The sequence below is a fragment of the Adelges cooleyi genome, unplaced genomic scaffold (assembly GCF_023614345.1).
Source record: "Adelges cooleyi isolate 19-005CV unplaced genomic scaffold, UGA_ACOO_1.1 ACOO_flye_CR_arks_rails_tigmint_CR_PRNA_23, whole genome shotgun sequence".
NCBI lineage: Eukaryota > Metazoa > Arthropoda > Insecta > Hemiptera > Adelgidae > Adelges > Adelges cooleyi.
Window position 1 is genome coordinate 6,631,841 of NW_026095893.1, and position 26,075 is coordinate 6,657,915.

The 26,075-nt window shown below is 29.1% G+C and overlaps 2 protein-coding genes across 2 annotated transcripts in view; both read left to right on the forward strand.

The window, feature by feature from the left end:
- The first annotated feature begins 377 nt into the window (after positions 1 to 377).
- LOC126836231 (RNA polymerase-associated protein CTR9 homolog) lies at positions 378 to 8,033 on the forward strand. Its single transcript, XM_050569455.1, has 19 exons — positions 378 to 653; positions 1,699 to 1,797; positions 1,900 to 2,139; positions 2,206 to 2,778; positions 2,923 to 3,042; positions 3,123 to 3,254; positions 3,315 to 3,493; positions 3,577 to 3,785; positions 3,844 to 4,025; positions 4,105 to 4,285; positions 4,432 to 4,580; positions 4,656 to 4,772; positions 4,841 to 4,986; positions 5,284 to 5,724; positions 5,894 to 6,020; positions 6,107 to 6,231; positions 6,315 to 6,347; positions 6,417 to 6,824; positions 6,902 to 8,033. Exons 1-19 carry the CDS (start codon positions 612 to 614, stop codon positions 6,945 to 6,947), a joined length of 3,549 nt encoding a protein of 1,182 aa, XP_050425412.1. The 5' UTR covers positions 378 to 611; the 3' UTR covers positions 6,948 to 8,033.
- Positions 8,034 to 11,209: 3,176 nt separating this feature from the next.
- The window catches only part of LOC126835863 (uncharacterized), a 51,939-nt gene continuing 37,073 nt past the window's right edge, over positions 11,210 to 26,075 (forward strand). The window contains exon 1 of the mRNA XM_050568709.1: positions 11,210 to 11,614. The gene's annotated coding sequence lies outside the window, so the exon portion shown is untranslated. The remainder of the gene's footprint in view (positions 11,615 to 26,075) is intronic.

The window sequence follows — 26,075 nt, forward strand, 5'->3', positions numbered from 1 at the left end:
AGACTTTGAAGATAATATTATCACTTAAAGACGTGCTGTCAATTCATAGAGTTATTTCACATCTGTGTTAATATTGAGGGCCGTTCCATCAAAATATTGGTTTGAACCATAGAGTAATACTATTGTATATGTATATGTATATAATATTATTTAAAACTCAGTATATATTTGACTTTTAGCTCTATGAATATTATCTATAAACCTTGCAGTCAACTTACAGCGGACGGTTGACAGCGGCCATTTTGTAGTTATCACAAGTTATTGACCTACCTACCAGTTTTTTATCATGACCGCGTGCACTTGTAATATTAGCGTCGGTTGGTAACGCTACAGAGCTACCAATTTAACAGTTATCTAATCTAGCCGCTAAGCAATTGATAACATTAGATGGCCAAGTGTGACTGTAGTCTGCTGTCTGTAGTATTTTTATTACAAAATAAAAAACATAGTCGTCGAGGGTAGCGCATACTGTCTAGAAATTGGTAGTTTTTAAATTTATTATAATATTGTACTATGCAATTTCGTGTTCAAAAGTTTATAGTTCCTCAAAAATGATTTATTAAGTGTTTTTTCTTTGTGTACGTTTCACTCAAGTTTCGACCATTGCAAAAATGGTCAACCCAATTGAAATTCCATTAAAAGATTCCGACGAGGTAAGTATTTATTGATTTATAGTTGTATATTATTAATTCGAACGCACTTAAGCTTCCACGTAATTGATATAATATGTATTTTATTATTATTAACAACTATTACTAGGAAATTTTTTAAAATTCTGGGATTTTAATATCTTTGTTTTGATTCGTTCCAACCAAGTATTGTTTAATTGAACAAAAAAACGGCAGTTTTACCAATACATTTTTTAAAATGTATAACAATAATTTTTATAAAATGCATTGTATTATTAGAAGTGCTTAAATAATCCTTAAAATTATTTTAAAGTTAAAATAATTGTTTATGCCTTTATTAGGAATTCTGTGTACAATATAAAGCTTAGGCTTAGATGATTTTCCCCCAAAAAAAAATATTTTACGTACACACAATTTAAATTAAGAATTATTGTAAATAGTCTATTCTTTACTTTTTGTTTCTGTTCTTCGACTGTTACATTTCATTGGGATAATCCTCTTAAATCACAAAATAGTTGTCGAACCAGTTTTTATTCAGAAATATTTAAAAGAAAATTTGCATTCTTATAATAATACTTATACCTGTATTTAATTCAACCTAGTAGGCTAGCTTATGCTTCTTTAAATAATAAATAATTAAAGATAAAGATACCTAATAAAAATATAGTAATTTACCAAAACAAAACAAAAATTAATCTTGATTTATTTGTTTTGAATACAATAGTTTAATTAAAACAAATAATTTGTAGAATCTATTATGTTGATAATAAAATATGTAGTATTATTTTGGTTTGATATTTTTCATATTATTGTGGTCTTAAAGTCAATATGTATAAATATAAGAGTAATATCCGTTTTATTGTACATGACATTATTTTAGCTCTTAATTGTAAATTTTTAGTAGAGTCACTTGTGGTTTTATTATAAAATTATGAATAAACCTTAAACACAATAAAAATATACTTATGAGCGTATAACGGCGACTATGTTGTCATCATCAGCGCTAACCGCAGTCCGTGTTTAATTAATTGTATATTATTAAAACAAAACACCCAACTATTCATTTTAGGTAATTGAAATACAGTTGGACAAATTACCTGATTATGAAGAGGTACTTGGTATTTTGAAATCTGAAAACTCAAATTTACACATATGGGTTAACTTAGCTGTAAGTGTATTTTTTTAAATAATAAATATAAAAAAAAAAAAAATAATAATGTAACCAATGTAATTGTTGAGCCATAATGTTTTTATTTAATGAACTCGATAGTTGGAGTATTACAAAAGTGGGAACACGATTGCTCTGGTAAGATTGTTAGAATCATCACGCAGCAATGCGAGCTTGGAGTATAAAGACAGTGACAAAGATCAAATGAGGGCACTTGACATGCTGGCTGCATACTATGTGCAAACAGCTAACCGAGAGAAGAGTAAAGATAAACGACGTGAGCTTTTTACTAAAGCTACGCAACTTTATACAACGGCAGATAAAATTATTATGTATGATACGGTAAGAATATATCAACATATTATTTTAGTTCTCACTTTTTACATAAATGTTAAATTAATTTTACAGAATCATTTATTGGGCCGAGCATTCTTTTGCTTGTTGGAAGGCGATAAAATCGAGCAAGCTGATGCTCAATTCAATTTTGTTTTGAACCAGTCATCTAATAATATTCCAGCTCAGTTGGGTAAAGCATGTATAGCATTTAATCGAAAAGATTACAGAGGTGCGTTGGCCTATTATAAAAAAGCATTGCGGTCAAACCCTAAATGTCCTGCTGATGTACGTCTGGGTATGGCTCATTGTTTCCTTAAGTTGGGAAATACCGAGAAAGCACGATTAGCATTTGAGAGAGCTTTGCAGCTAGATCCTAAGTGTGTTGGAGCATTAGTAGGCCTGGCTATTATGAAGCTGAATGGTGAAAACCCTGGCGACATTAAATTAGGTGTAAATATGTTGTCAAAGGCGTACACAATAGACACAACAAATCCGATGGTGTTAAATCATTTGTCCAACCATTTTTTCTTCAAGAAAGATTATAGTAAATCAGAACTACTAGCAAGGCACGCATTACAAAATACAGAAAACGAAGCAATGAGAGCTGAAAGTTGTTATCAAATGGCTCGAGCTTTTCATGTACAGGTATATATATAATAAACATATTGTTAAATAGTATTGCAAGATAAAATAAAATTATACATATTTTTAGTTTTTATAAAAAATTGTTGATTTTTAGTAATTAGTTATAACGATAAGTGATAACTAATTTTGTTTTTTAACTTCTAGAATAACTATGATCAAGCCTTTCAATATTATTACCAAGCGACTCAATTTGCACCTGTAACTTTTGTATTGCCACATTATGGATTAGGACAGATGTATATTTATGGCGGCGATATGGAAAATGTAATATATTGTGCACACACTATGGTTTTGTTATAGAATCTGTATCATTATTATAATATGTTATTTTATAAATTATTTAGGCAGCTCAGTGTTTTGAAAAAGTACTTAAAGCTCAGCCTGGTAATTATGAAGCTATGAAAATTCTTGGTTCGCTGTATGCTGATTCAAAAAATCAACAAAAACGTGATCTAGCAAAAAATCATTTAAAAAAAGTATTTATTTGATAACTTTTAAGTTCGGACACTATCTACTAACTTAAAATATGTTCATAGGTGACTGAACATTTCCCAGACGATGTTGAAGCATGGGTTGAGCTTGCACAAATTTTAGAACAATCGGATCTTCAAGCATCATTATCTGCGTATGGCAAAGCTATGGATTTAATTCGCACCGGTATAAATAGAGATATTCCACCTGAAATACTTAATAATGTTGCTGCATTAAATTATAGGTTAGAATAATTTTATTTAAATCACATTTTTGTTATGTATATCTAATTTTACTTCATAATATTATTTCTATTATTACTTACAGATTAGGAAATTTAGAAGAATCACGTTCTAAACTGGAAGAATCATTGAGTTTATCTAAAAAAATGGTTGAAGCCGATCCACAGCATTATAATTCTATAGCTGTTACAACTACTTATAATTTAGCTCGTATATTTGAAGCACAATGTCAGTTTCAAAAGGCTGAAACACTTTATAAAGATATTCTTAAAGAACATCCTAATTATATTGATTGTATGAATAGTTGAAAATGTTCACATTTGTTTTCCTTTACTAAACTTAACATGTTTAGGTTATTTACGTTTGGGTTGCATGGCACGAGATCGTAACCAAATTTATGAAGCATCTGATTGGTTTAAAGAAGCATTGCGTATAGACACTGAACATCCCGATGCCTGGTCATTGCTCGGAAATTTACATTTGGCTAAAATGGAATGGGGACCAGGTCAAAAGAAATTTGAACGTGTTTTGAAAGTAAGTGTTTAGTTTAGTTCATTACTTAAGTATTAAAAAAAATAATGATAATATAATAACTTAATGATACAATAATAAGAATCCATCAACTTTAAACGATTCATATTCACTAATTGCCTTGGGAAATGTTTGGCTTCAAACTTTACACCAACCAACTAGAAATAAAGAACAAGAAAAAAGACATCAAGATTTGGCTTTACAATTCTTCACGAAAGTGTTGAAAGTTGATCCAAGGAACATTTGGGCAGCTAATGGAATCGGTAAGGAATTTTAATACTATAAAAAATAAGTGTCATAGCTTAAAATTTTTTGAAGAAGTAATTTACTATCCATACAGACATTACAATGAATAAAAGGAATGTTTTGCTATATTTAATTAAACCTTGTTAAAATTGTTTTAATTTAGGTTGTGTTATGGCTCACAAGCATTGCATAAATGAAGCGAGGGATATATTTGCTCAAGTTAGAGAAGCTACTGCAGATTTTTGTGATGTTTGGTTGAATATAGCACACATTTATATTGAACAAAAACAATATATTAGTGCGATTCAAATGGTACATATAATATAATAATTATCATGTAAACTGTTCGAAGTGAAATAATCTTAGTTTTGTTCAAAAACATTTTAGTATGAAAACTGTATGAAGAAATTTTTTAAACACGATAGCGTTGAAGTTCTTCAGTATCTAGGACGTGCTTACTACAGAGCGGGCAAGCTAAAAGAAGCAAAAGTTGTATTTCTTAAAGTAAGTTTTTTTATTATTTCTTTGGTTTTGATGATGTTATATTTAAATAACTATTTTTACGATTATAGGCTCGGCGAGTCGCTCCTCAAGATACTGTTATCATTTATAACATTGCCTTTGTTCTTCAAAAATTAGCAGCACAAATTCTTAAAGATGAAAAATCTAACTTAAAAGATGTTCTTCAAGCTGTACACGAACTAGGTTTATCGCACAAGTAACGTTTTTGTTTTGTTTAATTATCATGTACTAAGCAGGGTACTGTGTAGCTTTTACGTCGTTAGAAAAATATTTATAAACGTTATTATGGCCATTGTGATAACCTGATAAAAGAAATGACTTACTAAAGAATCTTTATTTCTGTGCTAAGAAATAGATATTTTAGTTTTAGCTTAAGAGTACAATTTTATAATATATGGCTTATACCGAATCTCTTAATATACAATGTTATGTTTAGATTTTAAATATATGTAAATTAATAAATATGATTATTATGATTTTATTTGATTTTAAGGTACTTTCAGTATTTGTCTGTACACGGTGATCGTATGCGTTACGATGTAGGTCTGGCGGAGATTGAAGCTAAACATTGTCAAGACTTGTTATCGCAAGCACAATATCACGTGGCCCGTGCTCGCAAGATGGACAATGATGAAAAAGAAAAGCGTCGAAAACAGGAAGAAGAGCGAGAAGCATTCAAATCGAAGCAACTTCAAGAGCAATTTAAAGCACTACAACAGCAAGAAGAACAAAAAAAAGAAATGTTACTTAAGAGGCAAGAATATAGAGAAAAAACTAAAAATGCTCTTGTTTTTGATACTATACAAGAAAAACCTAAAAGTAAAGGTAGACGCCGGGAAAACTATGGATCCGATTCAGGTGGAAGTATTGCGTCCGAACCTGCAGACGGCAATAGAAGTCCGAGACCTGTGAAATCTAAAAAGTCTAGAAAAAGGTAAACAGTAGTGTCTAACTTAGTCTCTATAATATATATATTGTGTGGGAATAAATTGTAAATGGGTTTCATCTTGTAAATTATTGCTCTTTAACAATAACTAAAAAATTCAATAAAGTGTATAATAGTATTATTTTGGCCTACTATTATAAACATATTATTTTTTTAGTGGAACTGTTGGGGGTGGTGATAGAGAAAATAAAAAGAAAGGAGGCTCTAAACGAAGAAGAGACAGTAATGCTGCATCAGGTGGTTCCGAGAGTGATAGACCTTCATCTAAAAAAGGCCGTTCTTCCGTGAGTATTGTTGTTATTCTTTCCACGTTAATTTTTTTTTTTTTCTTTAATATATTAGGTATGAACTATTTTTTTTTCATTTCTAGACTCAGAGTAAGAAAGCACCAATGTTGTCCTCAAAACAGAAACTTAGAGTTGTATCTAAAGCAACTATATCAACTAGTGAAGATGATAGTAGTGATGGTGAAGTCAAAAAAAGAATTTCCGGCCAGTTAGTATTATATATAAATTTTATTTGTTTTAAATAATGTTATTTAATAATTATTTATTTCTATTATTTTTTTTCCTATTTAGAAGTTCAAGCAAGGGTAGAATGTCACGTTCTAGGTACTTTTATAAAACGGCCGTAATATTGTAATACATTTTTACACTTTACAAATTATTTTTATTTTATAGCTCTGGGTCCCGTTCAGGATCAGGAAGTCGCAACTCTAGAAGTCCATCAAGATCACGATCTGGTTCACGAAAATCGCGATCTAAGAGTGCTGCTTCTCGTAGTCGTTCTAGATCCCGTTCAAGGAGTCGATCACAGTCAGGCAGCCGTTCTCGTTCAGGTAGCCGTTCTGGTTCAGCTAGTCGCTCTCCTTCTCGTAGCCGATCGAAGTCAGTCAGTAGGTCAAAATCTAGATCAGTTAGTGGCTCAAGATCACGATCCCGTTCACAATCTCGTAGTAAATCAAAATCACAAGCTCGTTCAAAATCTGGTAGTCGCTCTGCTTCCAATTCTCCAAATCGCTCAGGTAGTAGATCTGTATCAAATTCTCCTGTGAGAAGGTCTACAAGTAGATCACCTTCTGGATCCAGGTAAATATTATTAATACATGTATGAAATTAATATAACTCAGTTTTATGGTTTATTAAGTACAATATTGTGTTTACAGGAGTGCATCAGGGTCTAGATCAGGATCTGTTTCACCTAATGTTTAACTTAAAATTAAATTTTTTGTTCTCTTTTAACAATAATGTCATTAATACCTTATAATATTATAAAACGAAAAGGTATTTTTTTTTTTTTCATGTATGTTAAATAAGTTGCAAATTAATAGCATGTTAAATTACAGTTTTTAAATTAAGTCTAAAAAAATCGTATTAAATTTGTGTTTAATTGTTTAAAATTGTACTTCTTATGGACAAATGAATCAACGCTTAATTTTATAGATAAGGGTTATCTTTCATTCAAAATAGGTATTATTATATATGTTTCAAAACCATCGAAGTTTTTATATGCTCTGTTTGGTATTTATAATTTAAAAACTATAGATAAACTGTTACCTAAACATATTGTTACTTAATAGGTAATAGCTTTTTTTAAAAATAATTATAACAATAATTTGATGTGTATTTTTTATGCTAAAATGTTTGTTTTTATTTTTTATTATACATACATAGGGTTATCTAAAATTTATATTACATTCATTTTTTCTATGAAATAATTGTATTAGCTAAAAAAGGATTAAATAAAACAGTTATTATTTTTAATATTTATGTAAAAAATATTCTTCTTAGAGGTAGTTTTAATTGGTAACTTTTAAAAGGCAAAGAGCAACCTACCATATTTGAATTAGATATAAAAGAAGGACAGACAATTGAAAATAATGACTGGTCAAAAACCAGTTTTGAGTAAATACTTTTTGAGTTACTAGCATTTAAAGTTTAGGTGAAGTGTGGATTTAATAACATCACAGTCCATCTCACCTCTAGCCTATATCTTTACACACTAAAATCTCACAAAGTATTTATTCAAAACTGATTTTATGACATCATTTTGCTTTTAATAGGAAATTAAAATACACAGGGTATCATTTGCTTGTTATAAGTTGCCCTTTAAAATATAATTGGTAATTCAAACAAGAACAACTATCTCCAAACATTAATAATATGATAATGATTTTATTTGAATTTTGTTGTTGCTTAAACTATTTTTTCATAGTTAAAATGAAATTTGGATAACCCTGTTTATAGAAATTTATATTATCTAACTATTGGCTTGTTTCAAGGTTTTACTATTTATTTTAATAAATAATTAATCGACAATTTATTATTTAAAATTTCTTGAAATGTATATTATATTCATATTTGTTGTACATTTTTTAATATGTATATTTTTTACATATCTAATGTGTTGGTTGGATTGTTGGAATAATAATGAAGATCAGCTGATGTAACACATTTTATTACAAAACATACTTAATTGGTTTTATATGTCTTATTATTATTACTTTATTCTGTTTTGAAGGCTTATAATTTAAAAAATTCCTTTGTATTAAATACTCTATAAAAATGTGTAAATTTATAATGAGTTAAAGGTAGTTATGCCTGAAAATACTTCCACCCCCCCCCCCCCCAAAAAAAAACCAGTTCTTAACAAATTATTGTACCTAAAAGTGATAAAATCACTTTCAAATAAATGCTTCGATGCGAATCTGTAGATGGGAAGTATACAAATACCGACGAAAGCATTGTAATCTTTGAAAAATCACATACCATTATTTCATTTATAATTAATATTATACGTGCCTTTATGCCCTCTCTGACTACGGCACTCTTTAAATGTATTTATGTTTATTAAGTTAAAATTAACGTTACATACCATACAGTAATAATCTTTTATACCCGCGGTTAAAAAAAAAAGTATATTGTTTTAATATTACATATACGTATCAATAATTGACATAATCGTTGATGTATGTACGTTGTGTACAATAATCATGCCCGGACGTTATGGCCCACGGGACTTAATTATTTTTGAACAAAATATTGTGGACATAACGTCCAAGTCCTGATGACCATTTTTATTACCTGTCTGTGCTGACAGCTGCAGGCTGCTGCTGTTCCTTGCTAGCTGTTCGTCAACAATGTCATTGTCCATTGACACTTATTTAGACTGATTATTTCGGACACTGGATTGTCAACCTTTTTCAAATGGGCCCGAAAAATTGTTATTTGTGAACTTAAGACTGTCAATGTTGAGCGATTCGTACAGTAATGAGTCGGTTTATTATAGCAAACATTTTTGTTCTCGATTTCATCTATCCAAGATAACTGCAGTTGTTCATGTACCTCATCATGGAATGGCAAACATATTGTGTAATTTTAACGTTTCCTATTTGCTTGTGCATGATTATAATTTATAATACTTATACTAATAAGTATTATTAACCGTTACTAATAGATTAGTGCACTTTTGTATGTATCGTGTAGTCGCATAGCGCCAGAAAAGCTTAACCCACAAATTATATTTCGTTTTATTACATTAAACATTTTAGAATAATATAATACTTCAAAATCAAACTGATCAAACTCTAAAAAAAAACCTCATCCACTAAATAACAGAACTTATTTTTTTTGGAGTTGTCATATAAATAATAGCATTTTAAAAACTACAATTGGATTTTTCTTGAAATATTGGATTTGTGGGTTAAGCTTTTCTGGCGCTATGCGTCTTCGGCCTTTTTTAAATTTCAACCATTTCTTTTTGAAATACTAGCAGTAAAATTATTTAATTGTTATGAATTAATCAAAACAAGAGTTCACACTCTCAACTCGAATCGGTTAGGTTTTAATCGTTAAATATTTGTTCTGAAATCTTAATACTAAAACAATTACCTTTTGCACATTATTTACATTCTAAAATTCACCGGATTCAAATTGAAATAGTCATAATATTGAGCTATTGATTTTGGGGGATCAATATTATTTTAGAAAATTAATGCTATTTTAGTAGATCCTAGTACTTAGCCCTCCGACGTACATTTAATCTACTATAGTACATTAAATGTATGTCGATGGGTAGGTAGAGGTAGGTGTACCTAACTTAATTATGGTTTGGCGTTATTCAATAATAATTATTCATTTGCATTGGATATTTGGACTAGCTTTCCTAGTCATTAGTCCTGTTGTCCTGTTAATCGGTTTAGTAACACATTGGTTTTGCAATGATATAATTTGTAGTTGGAAATGACTAAATAATTATTCATTCGGTGACACAAATAGTCGAGTTTGTTAATTATGATCTACCTACCTAACAAATCTTCTTTTTTCACAAAAACTTCCCCACCAGTTTTAGTATTATAATTATAACTATAAGGTTAGCTATCATAACTATAATAGATTTTCGAACCTCATCAAAAATAATTTTTAATAAATCACAATACTTTATTTATCATGTTTTTATTATATTGTTAGGTTTACCGAACTTTAACTTTCAAAATTATTCATTGATAATTGTTTTTTTATTTTATTTTGGGATAGTTTAGTTTTCTAATTTAAATCCATGTTCATAAGCTATATGGTTAACAAATCAACATTACCTATATTATATTATCATATTACTATTTACTACTGGTAAGTGGTAGCTGTATAATATTATGCGTTGTACCTATATATTATTACCTATTTGTTGCTTTCTAGTTTTAGTTTTATGGTAGCGCGATTAATTGGTTTACTGTACAGAATATATAGGTTCAGTTCAAAAATTTAAAGTAAGTATCTTCTCTAAAATGTATTAAGTATTCTGTATTTCGCTTATTCTCAGGTTGACTTGAACGTGCAAGCAAGATTTTGACTCTATTCCCTAACAGCCCTATGGTAAAATTTAAACGTATAAATCACCCATAATTTTTCAATACGAGCTTAGACGTAAGACATATCATGCACATTTTTGTATAAAAATAAAAAAATATTTGATTATTCATGTAACTAATTATGTATTTTCAATTTATATTCTAAAACATTGAACAGAACACTGTTAAGCGTCTGTGATTATGACAGTGATATACGGTGGATAATTTTTGCTTTGCATATTATAGAGGTGACATAAGAACCGCAAGCTATGCGCATCCATATTGTACCCGAGGGAACGAGTTTTGAATAGGTATGTATAAAAAAAATGTAGATCCCCACCTACGCGCGCGGCGGAAATAAAAAAAAATATATTTATATTAAAAAATTACATAATAAGGTAATAAATAAATCGGTCAAAAAACGAACGGTCGTGCGATAGCAGCGAGGTACAAAAAAATAAAAAAAAGTAAGGAAAGAAAGAAAGAAAAAAAAATAATCTCGACGTATAAAATACACCTAGGTACGGAAAACGCAGGAAAGGCGCTCGTCGTGTCGCGTGAGCTGCGGGGAAAACCGCCGCTGTTTTACCGTCAGACTTCAGTTTTCCCGTCCGCTTTAGCCGCGAAACACGCTTTGTGTTTTCCGTGCCTCTCCGCCGCCGCCGCCTTCGTCGGTTTCAGCGCACATTCGCGTGACCAGCGGGCAGAAATAAACGCGCGCCCTTCGTCATTCAGCGCGCAGTGGTAATAATAATCGTTGCCCGTCAACGGCAATAATACACAATTTATTGGTCCGGCGCGAAAGAGTGTCCGTTTTTTTCTTCGTTATTTGTTATTTCTACCATATATTAAAATAATATTATTATAACTACACAACAATACATATATAAATAGACCGTCGCAATGTATTTGGTCACGACCGTTTTGTCCGTTGGATTTCCCAATGAACCCAATGTAATTTTTCGGGGCCACCGGTTTTCCACCGCCAGAGCACGGAGCGTCGCCACACTTTGACGGACTTGCCGCGTTAAGGTAAACGACATTAATGATACTATTATACATACATCATCCACCGGTAAACTTGCACAAACATTGGTAGATACATGACGTACCTATCATAATGTCGAGTGTTCTCTAAAGACCGTGTTCTTCGCTTTGGCCTTATCCCGAACAAATTGGATTCGTTCCCATTTGTTTGCTCCCTTATCCTCGGCTATAAAACATAAACCATAACATACACTGTGTATATCCACTTTTTCTTCGGTCTACAACTACTACTATCATGCTCGTTTCACTGGTTTTATTATCCGCCGTTCTTTCTCATTTATTCTAGTACAGGCTTCCCTTATCTTTTATTTTCTTCTTATTCCGTCTGACCTCGTCATTACACACATCCATCTCAGCAATTACATATTTTGATTTACTCCCGTTTTCCTTTTACTTGAAATAATTAAATGGCATCATTCCATCTGCTATAATGGATATATCTTGTATTGTAAAGCCCATTGGCCATTTGTTATAAAATATCTATTTAATTTATCAATTCATAAGTTTTCACAATGCTATAGCCTTTACAAATTAAAGCCAGGATGAGTTAGATATCAGAGACTCGGATGAGTACTTAATATAGTTTTTGAAAATAAACCAGACTTGATTGTCTTAACGTTTTACTGAAATATGTACACATCGTGGTATAATGGTATATGTCAAGTGAAACTTTGTTGATTCTTCAGCTGGTCACAGTATAGTAATGCATACTTATTGCATTTTAAATTTATGTGCATTTCTTTAGTCTATGTCAGTCTAAATTTGTGATGAAATATTGCGTTTAGTTTATGTTAATTGAGTTTAATTGTTTATCTATCATAATTTATCATTTATCGTTTCACTGCAATGAAGAAATTTGGTTTATACTAACATATTGTGTACCTACTACGTATGATGTAAAAATGTTTATTTTTAAAAAGTTTGGGAAATACAAGTATTTTCAGCTTAAACTGACCGGACAGATAAGTTAATCGTAACTTTAAGTGACAAAACCACCAGGCTTCATTAGTTATAAGTCGCCAACATAATGTCACATTACGGTGACGTTTCAGGCCCATTTAATAGAAAAAGTCGGATACCAATTCTATGACAGGGTAACGTAGAATAATATAATCGATTCACTTAAGAACTAAAAGTCCTAGGAGAATTTTTCAAAATATCGTCTATTTTTTTTTTTTTGCATGATTTGGAAGTATATATAAAGTTTTTTAGATATCTATTGTTTTAACTAAAGATGTTTGAATTTATAGAAAATTAATAACAAAGATAGAATATTTCCTTTTACATAACGTTTTTAAGTAATTAAAAAAAAAGTTACTTAAGTAAAAAAAGAATAGCTCTGTTTTTGATATAATTTTATAAGATATTACAGTATTTTCAATAAAAGATAAAAAAAAGAATTCGAAGATCAAGAGTAATGAGGATGAAAGATATTGTATTGTATTCTGGTAGATAAATGAAAAATAACCACCGAAAAATGTTACAGTATAAATATAAGTTGATTTAAGTGAAGAAGCCTACAAAGTTTGGATTTAATACGCAGTCTTAAATGTATTACCGACTCTTCGTCAACCTCTTCGGGGCGTGGAAAGTTTATTATTGAAGTCTTTTTGACGAGTTTTGTATTTTTTGCAACTGTACCGTAATAGTTTTACAATTTTAACTTTTCTTATTGTTGATAAAGATAGCGTGAAAACAGTCGGTTCTTAGATATTTTCAACATGTTTCTACACAAGAAACATTTATTATTTGTAAAGTTATAAAATATTTAAAAGACAAGACATAATATATGGATGAGCGGTGACGATAAACTATTTGAAAAAAAATGAAATGCTAATTATTAATTAAAGGAATAATTTATTTGTGGGCACATAATGCAATTGAGAATATTTAGATTGAGGTTAGAAAATACAATTCCGATGAAGATGTAAATAAAATGGCATTACGATGATTAGAGAATTGTTAATGGTATTAAACGTTAAATGGTCACTATTGATATCGACTTATTGGAGTTTTCCCCAATTAACTGAGAAGTGTGTTTAATTTTAAATTACTTTTGGCTGGGTTATCGAAATGCTAAACAGTAGGCTTTATATTTTTAAAAAACAAGCTTCTATTATATTAGCAATTTTTGTGGTTTTAAATTTGGGCCAAATTTTAAAAAATTCAATTTTACTCGCAAAAATGTATGATTATAATAATGTGGTATGACATAATAATAATATAATAATATATATTATATATAATATAAACATAATGATAATTATTATCAAGTGATAATGATTTATGCTAGCAAAAATCATTTTGCTGCGAATTACGTAAAAATACGAATATACAGAGTGGGGCAGTGCAACGGGCGATTTTAAAATAACTAAAAAGAAACTAACAAAATTGTTTTAAATAAATTTATTCATACCACATGAAAGTATATAAAAAAGCATTTAAAAAGTGTAAATTTTGTATTTAATTTTTATGAACGATATCCGCAAGATGGCGTTCATTTCGAAGCAAGCATTCGTCAAGGCGTTCAGATGATATGAATACATTTATTAAAAAAAATCTTGTTGCCATTTTTTTTTTAGTTATTTTAAAATCGCCCGTTTCACTGCCCCACCCTGTATAATAGCATCACTAGTAGTAGACAATTTGTCTACTTATACCGGCTTGCCCCACCCCTCCCCCCCGGACAGGCTAAAATTAGAGATCCTACCGCAAAAGTGTATAATATTTTAAAACAATAAACTACATTTAAAACACATTGTGTTCTACAACAGCCACTTGTAAACAAATTGTATTGATAAAAACATAATTGTAGATGTGTTAAAAAAAAAGAAACACCATATTGGGCCTAAACTCTAGGCGTACTTTAATACTTATGGTTCGTTCTGTCGGTTTGTTTTCTTTACAACCTGCTTCGAGCAAAGAATGTGATGGACCGCCATTTGTACTTTTCGTTGAAAGTTATAAGTGGATATACGAACAAACAATTTCTTTAACAAATATTTATAAATAGTCTATTGTGGCCGGTTGACTTTTAGGAAGAGTGTCATATTCGGAGGATTGCTTATGTTACATAATATTGTGATAAATTCTAACCCAACTCAATTTCAACCAATCTCAACCAACTAAAATATTTTATACCACTCACATTGATAACAAACATAAACCTTATATAAGAAATACCGTGTTAGACGTAAAGTTCGAACAATAACCTAATCTGTATACAGAAAATTGTTTAACTATAAGTGTACATTTATATTTTATATGCTACAAGATGTGAAAATTACTCTTTTTAGCTTCGGTGTGTTTGTTTTGTTTAATACCGAGTAACACTGCGTAATGTTTATTTTATTATATTAAAACATAAGGTACACTAAAACTTGAGAGTTAAGACTATACAGGGTGTTACAGAATAATTCGACAAATGAAATAACTTTTATTCTAGTGATTAGTTAGATGTAATAAAAAACGTAGTGCTTATAGCGCAAATGAGTATAAATTAATTTAAAAAAAATAAATCTTAAAAATATTCACTAGAACAAAAGTAATTTCATTTGTCGAATTATTCTAGAACACTGTATATGTATAAGGCTTATAATAATTGTATTACTTTATATTATTACTTTCACAACGAGAAGGCATTCCGAGCAGAGTTCATCATAACAATTCTATTCATTAAATACTTGAATAAAATGAAAAAATAAACATTTAATATAGCACGCCGGCATAAAATCTTTACATCAGTGGCGCAACCAGGCTTTAAAAGGGATTATGTTCCCTCCCAAAAATAAATCCGATTGATCCAATATTTTTATGTGTTTTAGAACCAAATAGTCATTATAGTAGTATTACAATAGTTTTTTTGTATTCACTTGATCTATATTAAACAGTTATAATACATAAGCCAGGAAGTGGCTAATATCCGTATTTCATAAAAATAATCATAACCCATGAACGTAAATTAATAAATATATATTATAACATATTATGTGTTTTTGGGAACTACATCCGATTTTTTTATTTTTCTAACTGCTGGGTAACCATATTTTACTTTATAATTCAAACGTTTATTTCGGACAATGATTAAACATGTATTACATAGCATTGTAATTTTATTAAAACGTTCGTACAAAGTTCACAGTAAAACCAACAAGTTGTTTTATTAAAATTATCACACGCAAGTAAAATGTTTAAAAATGGTATACATATATTATGTGTAATAAAATATTGAGATTCAAGTTAATGCATAACAATTAAAAATACCATCTCAGCCCTTAATATATTCTTATATTTTGGTACATAATAATAATATAAAATGTTGTTCGAATAACAAAATAAAGTTTTTCTCCTAAAATACACTTAGCCTTAAGTAAATGTTTGTATACAAGTTATCTATTGTTGTATAAATATTTAAAAAAAAAAGTTATTTCTTTTCTAACAAATTCATTTGACTATCCTTATATATATATATCCTTATATATCCTGCAGCTTGATGTATCTGTGTGATACGTGTGGATACTCTTAACTTTATTTTCAAATTGACCCTCCATTATCCCCCATGACGTAATAATAATGACGTGAGCACTGTGACACTTAACAAGTCGAAATTTTCAGAACGACTCCCAGCCAAAAAGTCATGTCAAAGTCCATGTCAAAAGTTTTCACGAATAAATAAAAGCAGAAAATTTGTTTACTAGCGTCAAAAATAATAAAATTAACAATCAAAAAGTTTACATTTTACTACAAGGCATAAATTTTATTTTTAAATTTGTATGTACTCGAAATTAAAATATAGATATGTTGATGCTTGATAATAAAACTAAAAATGAGTTTAGTATCGTGAATAGCTGCACGTTCACAAATAAGTTTATGGTCAAAACATAAATTCCGTTTCTCACACATGTTAGCATTGATCCATAAACTTATGTTTTATTTTATAGAAGGTATAAACCGTAGTAATTAGCCTTAAAAAAAAAAAATTTTGGGTTTTCAAAAATAATACACGATTCATTTATTTAATTTTATTATTGTCAATTTTATCAATTATATTTTCCTTTGTAGATATTTAGTTGAATGACCAAAGTCCTGTTTATGTCCCACACTTTAAGAGTAATGTTAAACAAATGTAAAATAATAATTATTTCTTTAATAAAATTGTTTTATCTAATATTATAAAATGTATGAATAGTTTTTTTATTACAAAGATTTTTAGTATGTATTGCTACTTCATTGACACGTAAAACATTTGATGCATACTTTTAGATTACTTTTCGATACTATTAGATTGTTCCAACAGTAAAAATACCCTCTACTGTAAAGATATTCTCACTAACATAGTAAGTGATGTAAAGTATGTATTTATAATACTGTAATAATTGTTTCTAACAGTTTGGCTTAACATTTTTGCACAATTTTGCAACTGGAGTCAGCTCAAAAGTCAAGACATGGTTTAGATCTTGTCATAATATTTTGTAGCTTTTGCTTTTTGAAGCTATGCTTCTTATGGGACGCCTGGGCGCTGGGGGCCAACGAAGAAAAACCGTAACGCGGGCATATGTATTATGCCGTATGTTTGTTTGTCCATTACTACACCATTCATCCGATCGCCATGAAACTTTGGGAAGTTGTTGAATACACTCCCGTGAAGGTACTGGCAAAGTGCTTTTCGAAAATTCCACCCCTAAGGGTGGCCTCAAACACGAATTTTGCACTTTAAATACGAAATATTTTTCGTTGCTAACCCAAAACAAAACCACTTGGTTTGTAACCATGGTAACCATGGTACTCGAGCGAATGGTAGGAGATGATTAATTTTATGCTGTGATCAACATTTTTTTCCCGTGACCCACACGTTCAAATTTTTTTTTAATTAACGACTATATATTTATTCTGGCATTTATTTAAAGTAGTTTTTGTTTAATAATATTTTTTTTTATTCAATGAAACATTAGAATTTCTTTACAAAATTATACTATAATATTTTGTAATATTATGGTAACACAACTATAATTATTCTTGCTATCCCCTACATTAACATTAAATGTTAAAAAAAGTTCTTTGGGTTTTCTACAGTCTACGATAAAAAAATATTAACAGCATCCATTATCATTCTATATCATGATATGGGGTACTTTACGCTTTACAATGGTGTTGTTGAATACTTATGGGATTATGACTAGGTATTATCGTAACAAAAACATATTTTAATGCATTCAATGTTTTTAACATCACGAAGATGTGTAATGTGCTTAGGATTAATTTTGCATTTCATTGTTTAATGAAATTATGCTTTTAAATGTTTTTAATCGATGGTTTTTATGTTAAAAAATCATATTATGGCTAATACCAAATATAGTAGTAAATACTAAAAATTACCTATAAACGTTAGTTAGTCGACAGCTGTTACCGATATAAATCTTTAGACATACCATTAATATTCTTGAACTATAGATGCATTTTAAATAATAGTATTAAAATATTAAAATAACATGAGATTACACTGAGTTTTCAGTTTTTCATTGTTTGTTATCATTTAATCCTTAAAAAATAAAATTATTCTTCCGAGGAAATCTTAATACTTTTGTACTGACTTAACATGAAATTCACAAACCTCTAAAGTTTAGATTACCTCTCTTTTCCTCTAAAAAATGATGGCCCGTAATGCCAAAGCGTATCTCAGATTTGGCTCGCCGTAAAATATGGTTGGAGACCCCTGCTCTAAATCATTATTTCGTTTCATCTACTTTTTTTTAGTGTGCAGTGTGCATTACATATTGGCTCTTCATATTTCAATTGTGTCAGTGAACCTGTTACAGCGAGACCTTTGTTTACAGACAATTTCTATAGAATCAAATATAAATCTCCGTTTATGTCACAAATACTTGATGTAATCTATAAGATAATAAACCCAGGTTTTATATTGCATTCTCGATACGAAAAACCATTAAATATGATATTCTATAATATACAAGATAAATGTGCAATGTGCGGATGCAAAATATAAAGGCAGTATTTTAGTAGAAAACAATTATATATCATTTTGTATTGTACAATTTCAAACGAGTGTGGTATGACTAAAATATTTAACGTTATTGATCTTTACTTTATTAAAACACAATAAGTTATTAATGTTCAACCCTACATTGTTATTATAAAATCAGTGATTAAATGTTACCTACTCTCGAAAAAGTTTACTAGAAAAAAATATACACTTCAAACCGATTGAAACTATGAAGATACTGGGAATTTTAATTCAATAGGAAGATATCTGTTTTAATGGATACATGTACTGTAATTATAAAAAATTATTTATGATGGGGATGAGTAAAATATAGTTTGCTAATTGTTAAAATGAATGTTTTGATGTCTACTAAATTATAGATTTATAGACAGATTACAAATTAGTTTACATTTTGGACATATTTTGAAGTGAGGAAAATATAAAATGTTCACCTGTTTTCCGTTTTGGTTTTTAACAATATTTATTTATTCTTTTCTCAAGTACAACATAAACAAATTTACAAATTTAAATAAGACGATTATTTCCAAAAACAAAAACTTGTAGAGCTTTTTTGTATTTTTTGTATTATTTTCTTATTTCCTAAAAATTGTTAACCAAAATATTCTATTAACTATTTTTGGAAATAGTAGTAATTAAGTTTTTTAGTTAGCAATATTATTTATTTAGTTATTAACTTCACAATACTACAACAAATTAAAAAATGTGAAAATAAAGATTTCGTGTATTAAAAACAATGGTTAAGTATAGTAAATATGAATTAATTTCAAACCTGATATTGAATACTGGTACAATATCGTGCCATTTTTATTAGTCTAATATTAATTCATTATTTGATTGTTACTTTTTTTATTTGGGCTATCGCGTCAATACATTAAATACTTTGTAAGTTATAAAAAATAAAATATGTTAAATGATCATAATCAGCTGTATAACTTACAGGTTAATATTTAACAGATAACACAATCACTAACGTTTTCCGAAATTAAAATTAAAAGTACATTTTATAAATGTGAAAATTAATTTATAGTGTCATAGATAGTGTTTTTCATTATCTAGTCTAAAAATCTAGAAAAAAATACTTATATTTATAGAGAAAATATAAAGATTGGTAAGGAAACTCAAAATGTTATTTGTTATTATTATTATTAGGCATACCTCATATCAATATATTGTCTCAAACCTAATTTTATACCATCCCCGATCCCCAGGGAGGTTGGATATTTTTTATTTTTTAGTATAGCATAAACCAGTACAGCAATAAGATAGGTTGTAACTTGTAAGTGGAAAGACAATTATTAAATTTTAAAGTGCATGCATCATAATCAAAAGTTTCGATGCGAATCTGTGACTACTAGAAACCACTTAGGTAATTTCTTACTGTGCTTGGTTCAGGCTGTGCTTAAGATATTGCTGGGTTTTGGATTGTATTTGTGTATACTAGACACTAGTGTATACTTGGCTTGAACCCTGTTGGTTTATACTGTGCTGGATTTTGAGCCAAGATTAAATATTTACATTAAAGTTTGTTGATAATTTGTATTTTACTTGTATTATAGAGGGACTAAACTATTGAGCTTTTCGCTTAACCCCTAATTACCGACGTGCAGTCTGTCAGACCGCATTAAATATTTGCTTACAATTTACAATTTGATACAGTGTTTTAAACTGTATTTTTAAGGTACCTTTAAATTTTCGACTTGTAGTTTAGTTGGCAATATTCAATAGTCTTGGTTTTTTTTTTATTGATAATTCAATGTTTATTGTTGAAGCGGTCTTTATACGTCGGTAATTAATGGTTAAACTTTACATTTTTCGTTCCTTTATAAATAGCACAAGTATAAGATTTTGTCGAAAGTGATTGAAGTACCTATAAAAGAGGTTGTCGTGTTTCAAGTTAAACCAAACGTCTATTCACCCCAAGGAAAGCACTTAGCTATCGTATAGATTTAAAGCAGGTGCCATAGAATATGAGTACCTATGTTAGCAGTTGATGAACACTAAAGTACTTTGACCTAAAATATAATTTTCATACATAAGGTATCCTTAAAAGATTTATACATAATATCAACATTTTTCTTGAAATATTAAAACTAATTATTATTTTACTTCTGCGTTACAATTATGATACTCGTACTTTATAATATATATTTTGTTAAATTATTTATTATTATAAAATGAGCACTTTTTTTTAGAATTTTGTACCGCTCAAAACAGAATTATGTAAACCTAAAAAATAATTTCATAAATAAGTGATTGGTTACAAATTGACGAACGAGAGTTTGATAGTTCTCGAGGAAAGGGGAGGGGGTGATGATTGCCGCCCCCCCATTGTATAGGTTACCGACGTGGATCTTAAAGACAAAAAGTTGTCAAAATTACTTGTCCAAAAGTAGGCAGACTACGCTTTTTATTTAAATACAACTTTTAGATTTAACAATATTGATAGTTGAACACAAATGTAGTATTTTTTTTAAAATATAGTTTTGTGAAGAAAGAAGTGGCGTTTGAAAATTTGTTTTCAACTATATTAGATTACTTCAAAATTAAAATGAGAAACGAACAGAAAAAAATGGAAAACGCATTGTAATGTGAAGTTTGTTTCTCTAGGTCTACCTATTATTGTGGTTTCTGTTAAGTTTTGAAGGTAAAACAATCATTTCTTACTTTTTTGACTGTAATCTGTTTGGCAAAATAATATTTTTATCTAGATTTAATTCGAAAAACTATTCCGTCAGTGCTTTTTAGGGTATAAACATTGTACACGATTTTATTTATTTGTGACTGCATAGATTAAGGCTTAATTTGTGATACAGTCATTCATGATTCACAAATAATTACATTTAAATTTTATTCAATCAAAGGCGTATATTTTTTTGCCTACCTAAAGCCGTGAAAGCACTGTCCACTGATTTTGTTAAGAGTCAATTACGGCAACAATTTTTTTTATATAATACAACATATTATATGTTCCACCCTATAAACAGGTTTTACTTGTATAACATTTTTTAGAAAACTCCAAACGTTTTATATGATCAAATCTTGTGATTTCTATTTTGTATTAAAAAGAAACCTAAATTGTTTTTCAAAACCACAGTACACCTTTAAGGTTTATGGGCTTAAAGAAAATAAAAGATCAATTTGTCCAAACGTCAACCTAGGGAAGTTTTAGAAAAACGAGTCGCCTACAAAAAAAAAAAAAAACAACTGCAAAAACAGTCGCCACATAAATGTCAATCTTATTATTCATGTGGAAAATGTATACAACGCAATGTTTAAATTAAACGCGACGTGTCGTTTGAGCAAAAATCGTAGTACTCCGTTTCATACTTACTTACTATCTACATACTATGGTAATATTATTTGATTTTCACAAGCGAAGTCTAATCACTCATGAGAGGACAAATGGGGAAAGCCGTAAGAACTTTTCAAATGCGATTATTATGATGGATTGAAATCCTTGGGATAACTAATTAAGGTAAATCAATTATATGTAAACACAAGATTTTAACAGCTGTTATCTTGCGTTTGCACTTAAGTGTTTTGAATAAAAGTTCTACTCTATGACAGTGATGTACGCATATGTATCAACCAATTGTCATATAGTACATTAATGAATAATGATAATTATTGATACAAAAACATTAATCAAGTATCAACATTGATATTGAAAAAATATGTAAAAATAAATGTCGTCGCTCACAAAAATGTTGTATTATTTGAGATTATTTATTCCTTAAAATGCAGAATAAGATAAATTTTACTGTTAAAAATACTTATTAATACACTGTTTGCTTATAATATACATATGAAGAGATGTTTCGTTTTATTCATGTATTTTCACATTATTGTTTTTTTGTTATATTTTCGAAAAAGTAAAACTATATTTATTTCTGCATTACACCGAACTTTAACACTTCCATTAAAAGCAACAGCTGAGGTGTCATGTTAGGATGAAAATAAAAAAAAAAATTATGCCAACGGTCAATAAAAATTTTACAACAGCGCAAAACTAATTTAACGAAATGGAACGCAGTAACCGACACTGTATTTAACGCAAACCTCAAAATAATCTAGTACCTATAATATCTCAATTTTTCCTTAAGTTTAATATCATTTTCGGTCGGTTTTATGTCTTTTAATCGATTTATAATAGTATGGTCGTTTACCCAAGGGGTTGGGTATGAATCGGAGGTGTCCGAACATCATCAAATGACCAAAAATACACTTTCAAGGTTGACCCGTATATATTGATCGAAAGTATTATGCAGTATAACCACATCACAATGTACATTAACCGCGAATTTAACTTTTAATATACCCAACGAGAGGTAAGTTTTCATAATGATTGGTTTCCATTTCCTGCGACCAACTTGCGTAACCGTAAAATGCGACTAGTGGAGTGTATAGCGATTTTCTTTTTATGATCCTTGCAATGTTTTTAGTCATCATTTTTATTGTGCGACCAAGTTGTGATCTCGTCTTGACGAGACCCTGCAAAGATCAAATGAAAGCAATCATAATTTATTGTTGAATACGTTTTTATAATATTCTACAAAAGATTCTCGGGTTTTCCAGAGACAAAGAATTTTTTTAAGCAAGTATTTAATGAAATTTGTTTTGCATAAAGTTACGACGTTCGCTGAGAGTTTAAACGCTGGTTGAAACGTTTTGATATAAAACAAGGTCGTCTCGAAAATAATAATACATTTTATATTTTGTTATTATTTATATGAAACAATAAACAATTAAAATATTAAATGAATAGTGACAAAACACCATGAGCATTATACATATTAATTATTCGTAAGTAGGTATCCTACTCTATTGTAACATAAAACTTATTTTTTATTATTTGTAGAGAATTTCCAATAAATTCATCTAGCTAGATGAACATAAATGTCTAGATTCTAGATAATTAAAAAAAAAAATACAATGATTGATGTATGACTCATAAACGTAATGTTTAAATAACATATTCCCATCTATTTAAGATTATTTAATTACAACTATTCATTTAATAATTATCAAAATGATCATTGAGTAATTTTCAACTTAAATCATTTTAAATGTTTGTTAATTATACTGGATTAAACTAGATAAGTATTATCTTTAAATCAGTTGTGCTGTCGTTTAGCGGGATTGGTAGGATATGATAATGTTAGTTTTCGATGAATCTACAAAATAATATCTATTACATTTTATTATTCATTTTTTCAAGAACATAATGAACACCAATGAATTACGTTCGTAAAAAGTTTTAACTTCTATATTATTATTCATTCATTAGTTTTTCATTTCATTTTATGTGCCTCTCCATTGTTCAACAAATTGATATATTCTCGACGATGTTAGCTGTTACATTAAAATATGTACTCCAATCACAATTATATTAAAATGACGCGCCACAGTCATAATAAACATGTTATACATTTAATTTTTTTATATCGTGTGCAATTTGACCAAATTGTCTAATCTGTTTAAACCATCTGTATGAATACTATTTTAGCGTTGACTGAGGGACACATATTTAGCAATAATTTATTTTATGAATATATAGTTGAACTATAGATTAAAAGGTTATTTTGAAGTGGCGGGTCTATTGTCCAGACATGTATAAAACAATTATAAAATCAATACCTTCTCGGTTAGCAGTCAAGCTTAAAGGTATAGTACAGCCAATAATAATAGTTATTGTAACATTGTGTTTTTAATAATAACTGTAGGTCTATCTAAAAATGTTATTACAAACACGCAATTATTGTTACTCCGGTAGAATTAAATTATTACATTACAACTTGTTTTATTATTGTAATCTCTCCATACATGATCTTTGTACGCTATTCATTTTTGGTGAGGTTTCTACAGCTAGCCTTCTTTTGTCTTTAATTACCGTAAACTTTTCTTTCTATGTGGATACTTAATATTATTCTTATATTTTGTAGGACTACCTAGTACCTATATTCTGTATAAAAATTATGCTGATCATTGGAAATTATCCAACTTGGATTTTGTCGGCACATTGGGCGTATAAGAAAAAATCCTCTGTTTTCATTATTGTATACACTCGGGGTGGGTTCATATCGTAGGCTGAACAATTTTTTAAACGTTTATTCCAAGTCCAACGATTTTTAATACTTAGTTTTGAGTCTTGTCCTAATTTGTATACAACTAATTATCGTATACAACATTTTGTTGCTTTTATTATCTCATCGATACAACTTCTGTTATTGAAATGTAATGTAATGCGTCGATATTTGTTTCAGTTAATAATTACTTTATACTATGTAATTTGCTCGAGTCTTACCGGAGGGAACTCTGTAAATAAATAAAATATTTTTAGTTACAACAAAATGCATCAATTAAAAATTGAAGTCTTAGATTCAGTGTATGCATTGTTATTGTAATATTATGTCCATAGAAACGTAGTTAATGACTGCTGTTGAGTGGTCGGAGTTACGTTATAATGATTATGTTATATCGTTATAAGAAACCCTCTCTTAATGAAGTTCTTTGTAATCGACATGATATACTGACTTACGAAAATGGAGAACGCTATAATAATTATCACAGTTTTTCTCATCATAATTACGCTATGACTTTGTTTTAGTATTATTACTATATTATTTAAGGGGCCTCTACACTAACATTTATTAAGGCGCATTGTATAGGCAATTTTCCTCTAAAAATTAATTTAAGCTAAGATTTTAAACATATATATATATACAACAATATAAAGAGGGATCTATTTTAATATTACATTTTTTTTTTACAACTTCTATAAAACAAACGGGCTTTATTTTTGTTCAAAAACATATGTTTCTACTTTGATAATAATTACGTTCTTAAAAATAATCCGATTTAAATTAAAAAAAAAAAATATATAGATTCTTCATAAAATTTATCGATTGTGGTATAATTAAACATTTTGTTTTTTGTTAATTTTTAATTGCAATATATAATGATTTTTACAATACAATAACAATAAAAACGCAAATTAAACATTTACTTTGATCGATACATCAAGCACGTATTGAAAAATTTATATCTGTTAACTTATAAAACCTATTCTGTCCTCGAGTCTCGACGTGTAACTGGCTTATAATGGATAAACAACATGGTCTTCTCCAAAAAAAGTTTACATCAACCATTTTACTAGTTTTCTGGGCTTATCTTTTAAATACAGTCCAATTAGGCGGTCATAATTGTTGTCATTTCTAAGAACTTGCAAGCGTTCGAAACAGTTAAAATCAAAACTTTAATAGATAAACTTTTTGATTTTAGGTATAGGCGAGTGAGTGAGCCGCGAGTCTCTCATTAGTCGGAGTAATTTATATTTAGCTAATAACGCAATCATAGTAACAATTTCAAATCCTATTCAACATATTGAATTAGATTCAATTCATCAACTTTTTCTTAAAGACTTAT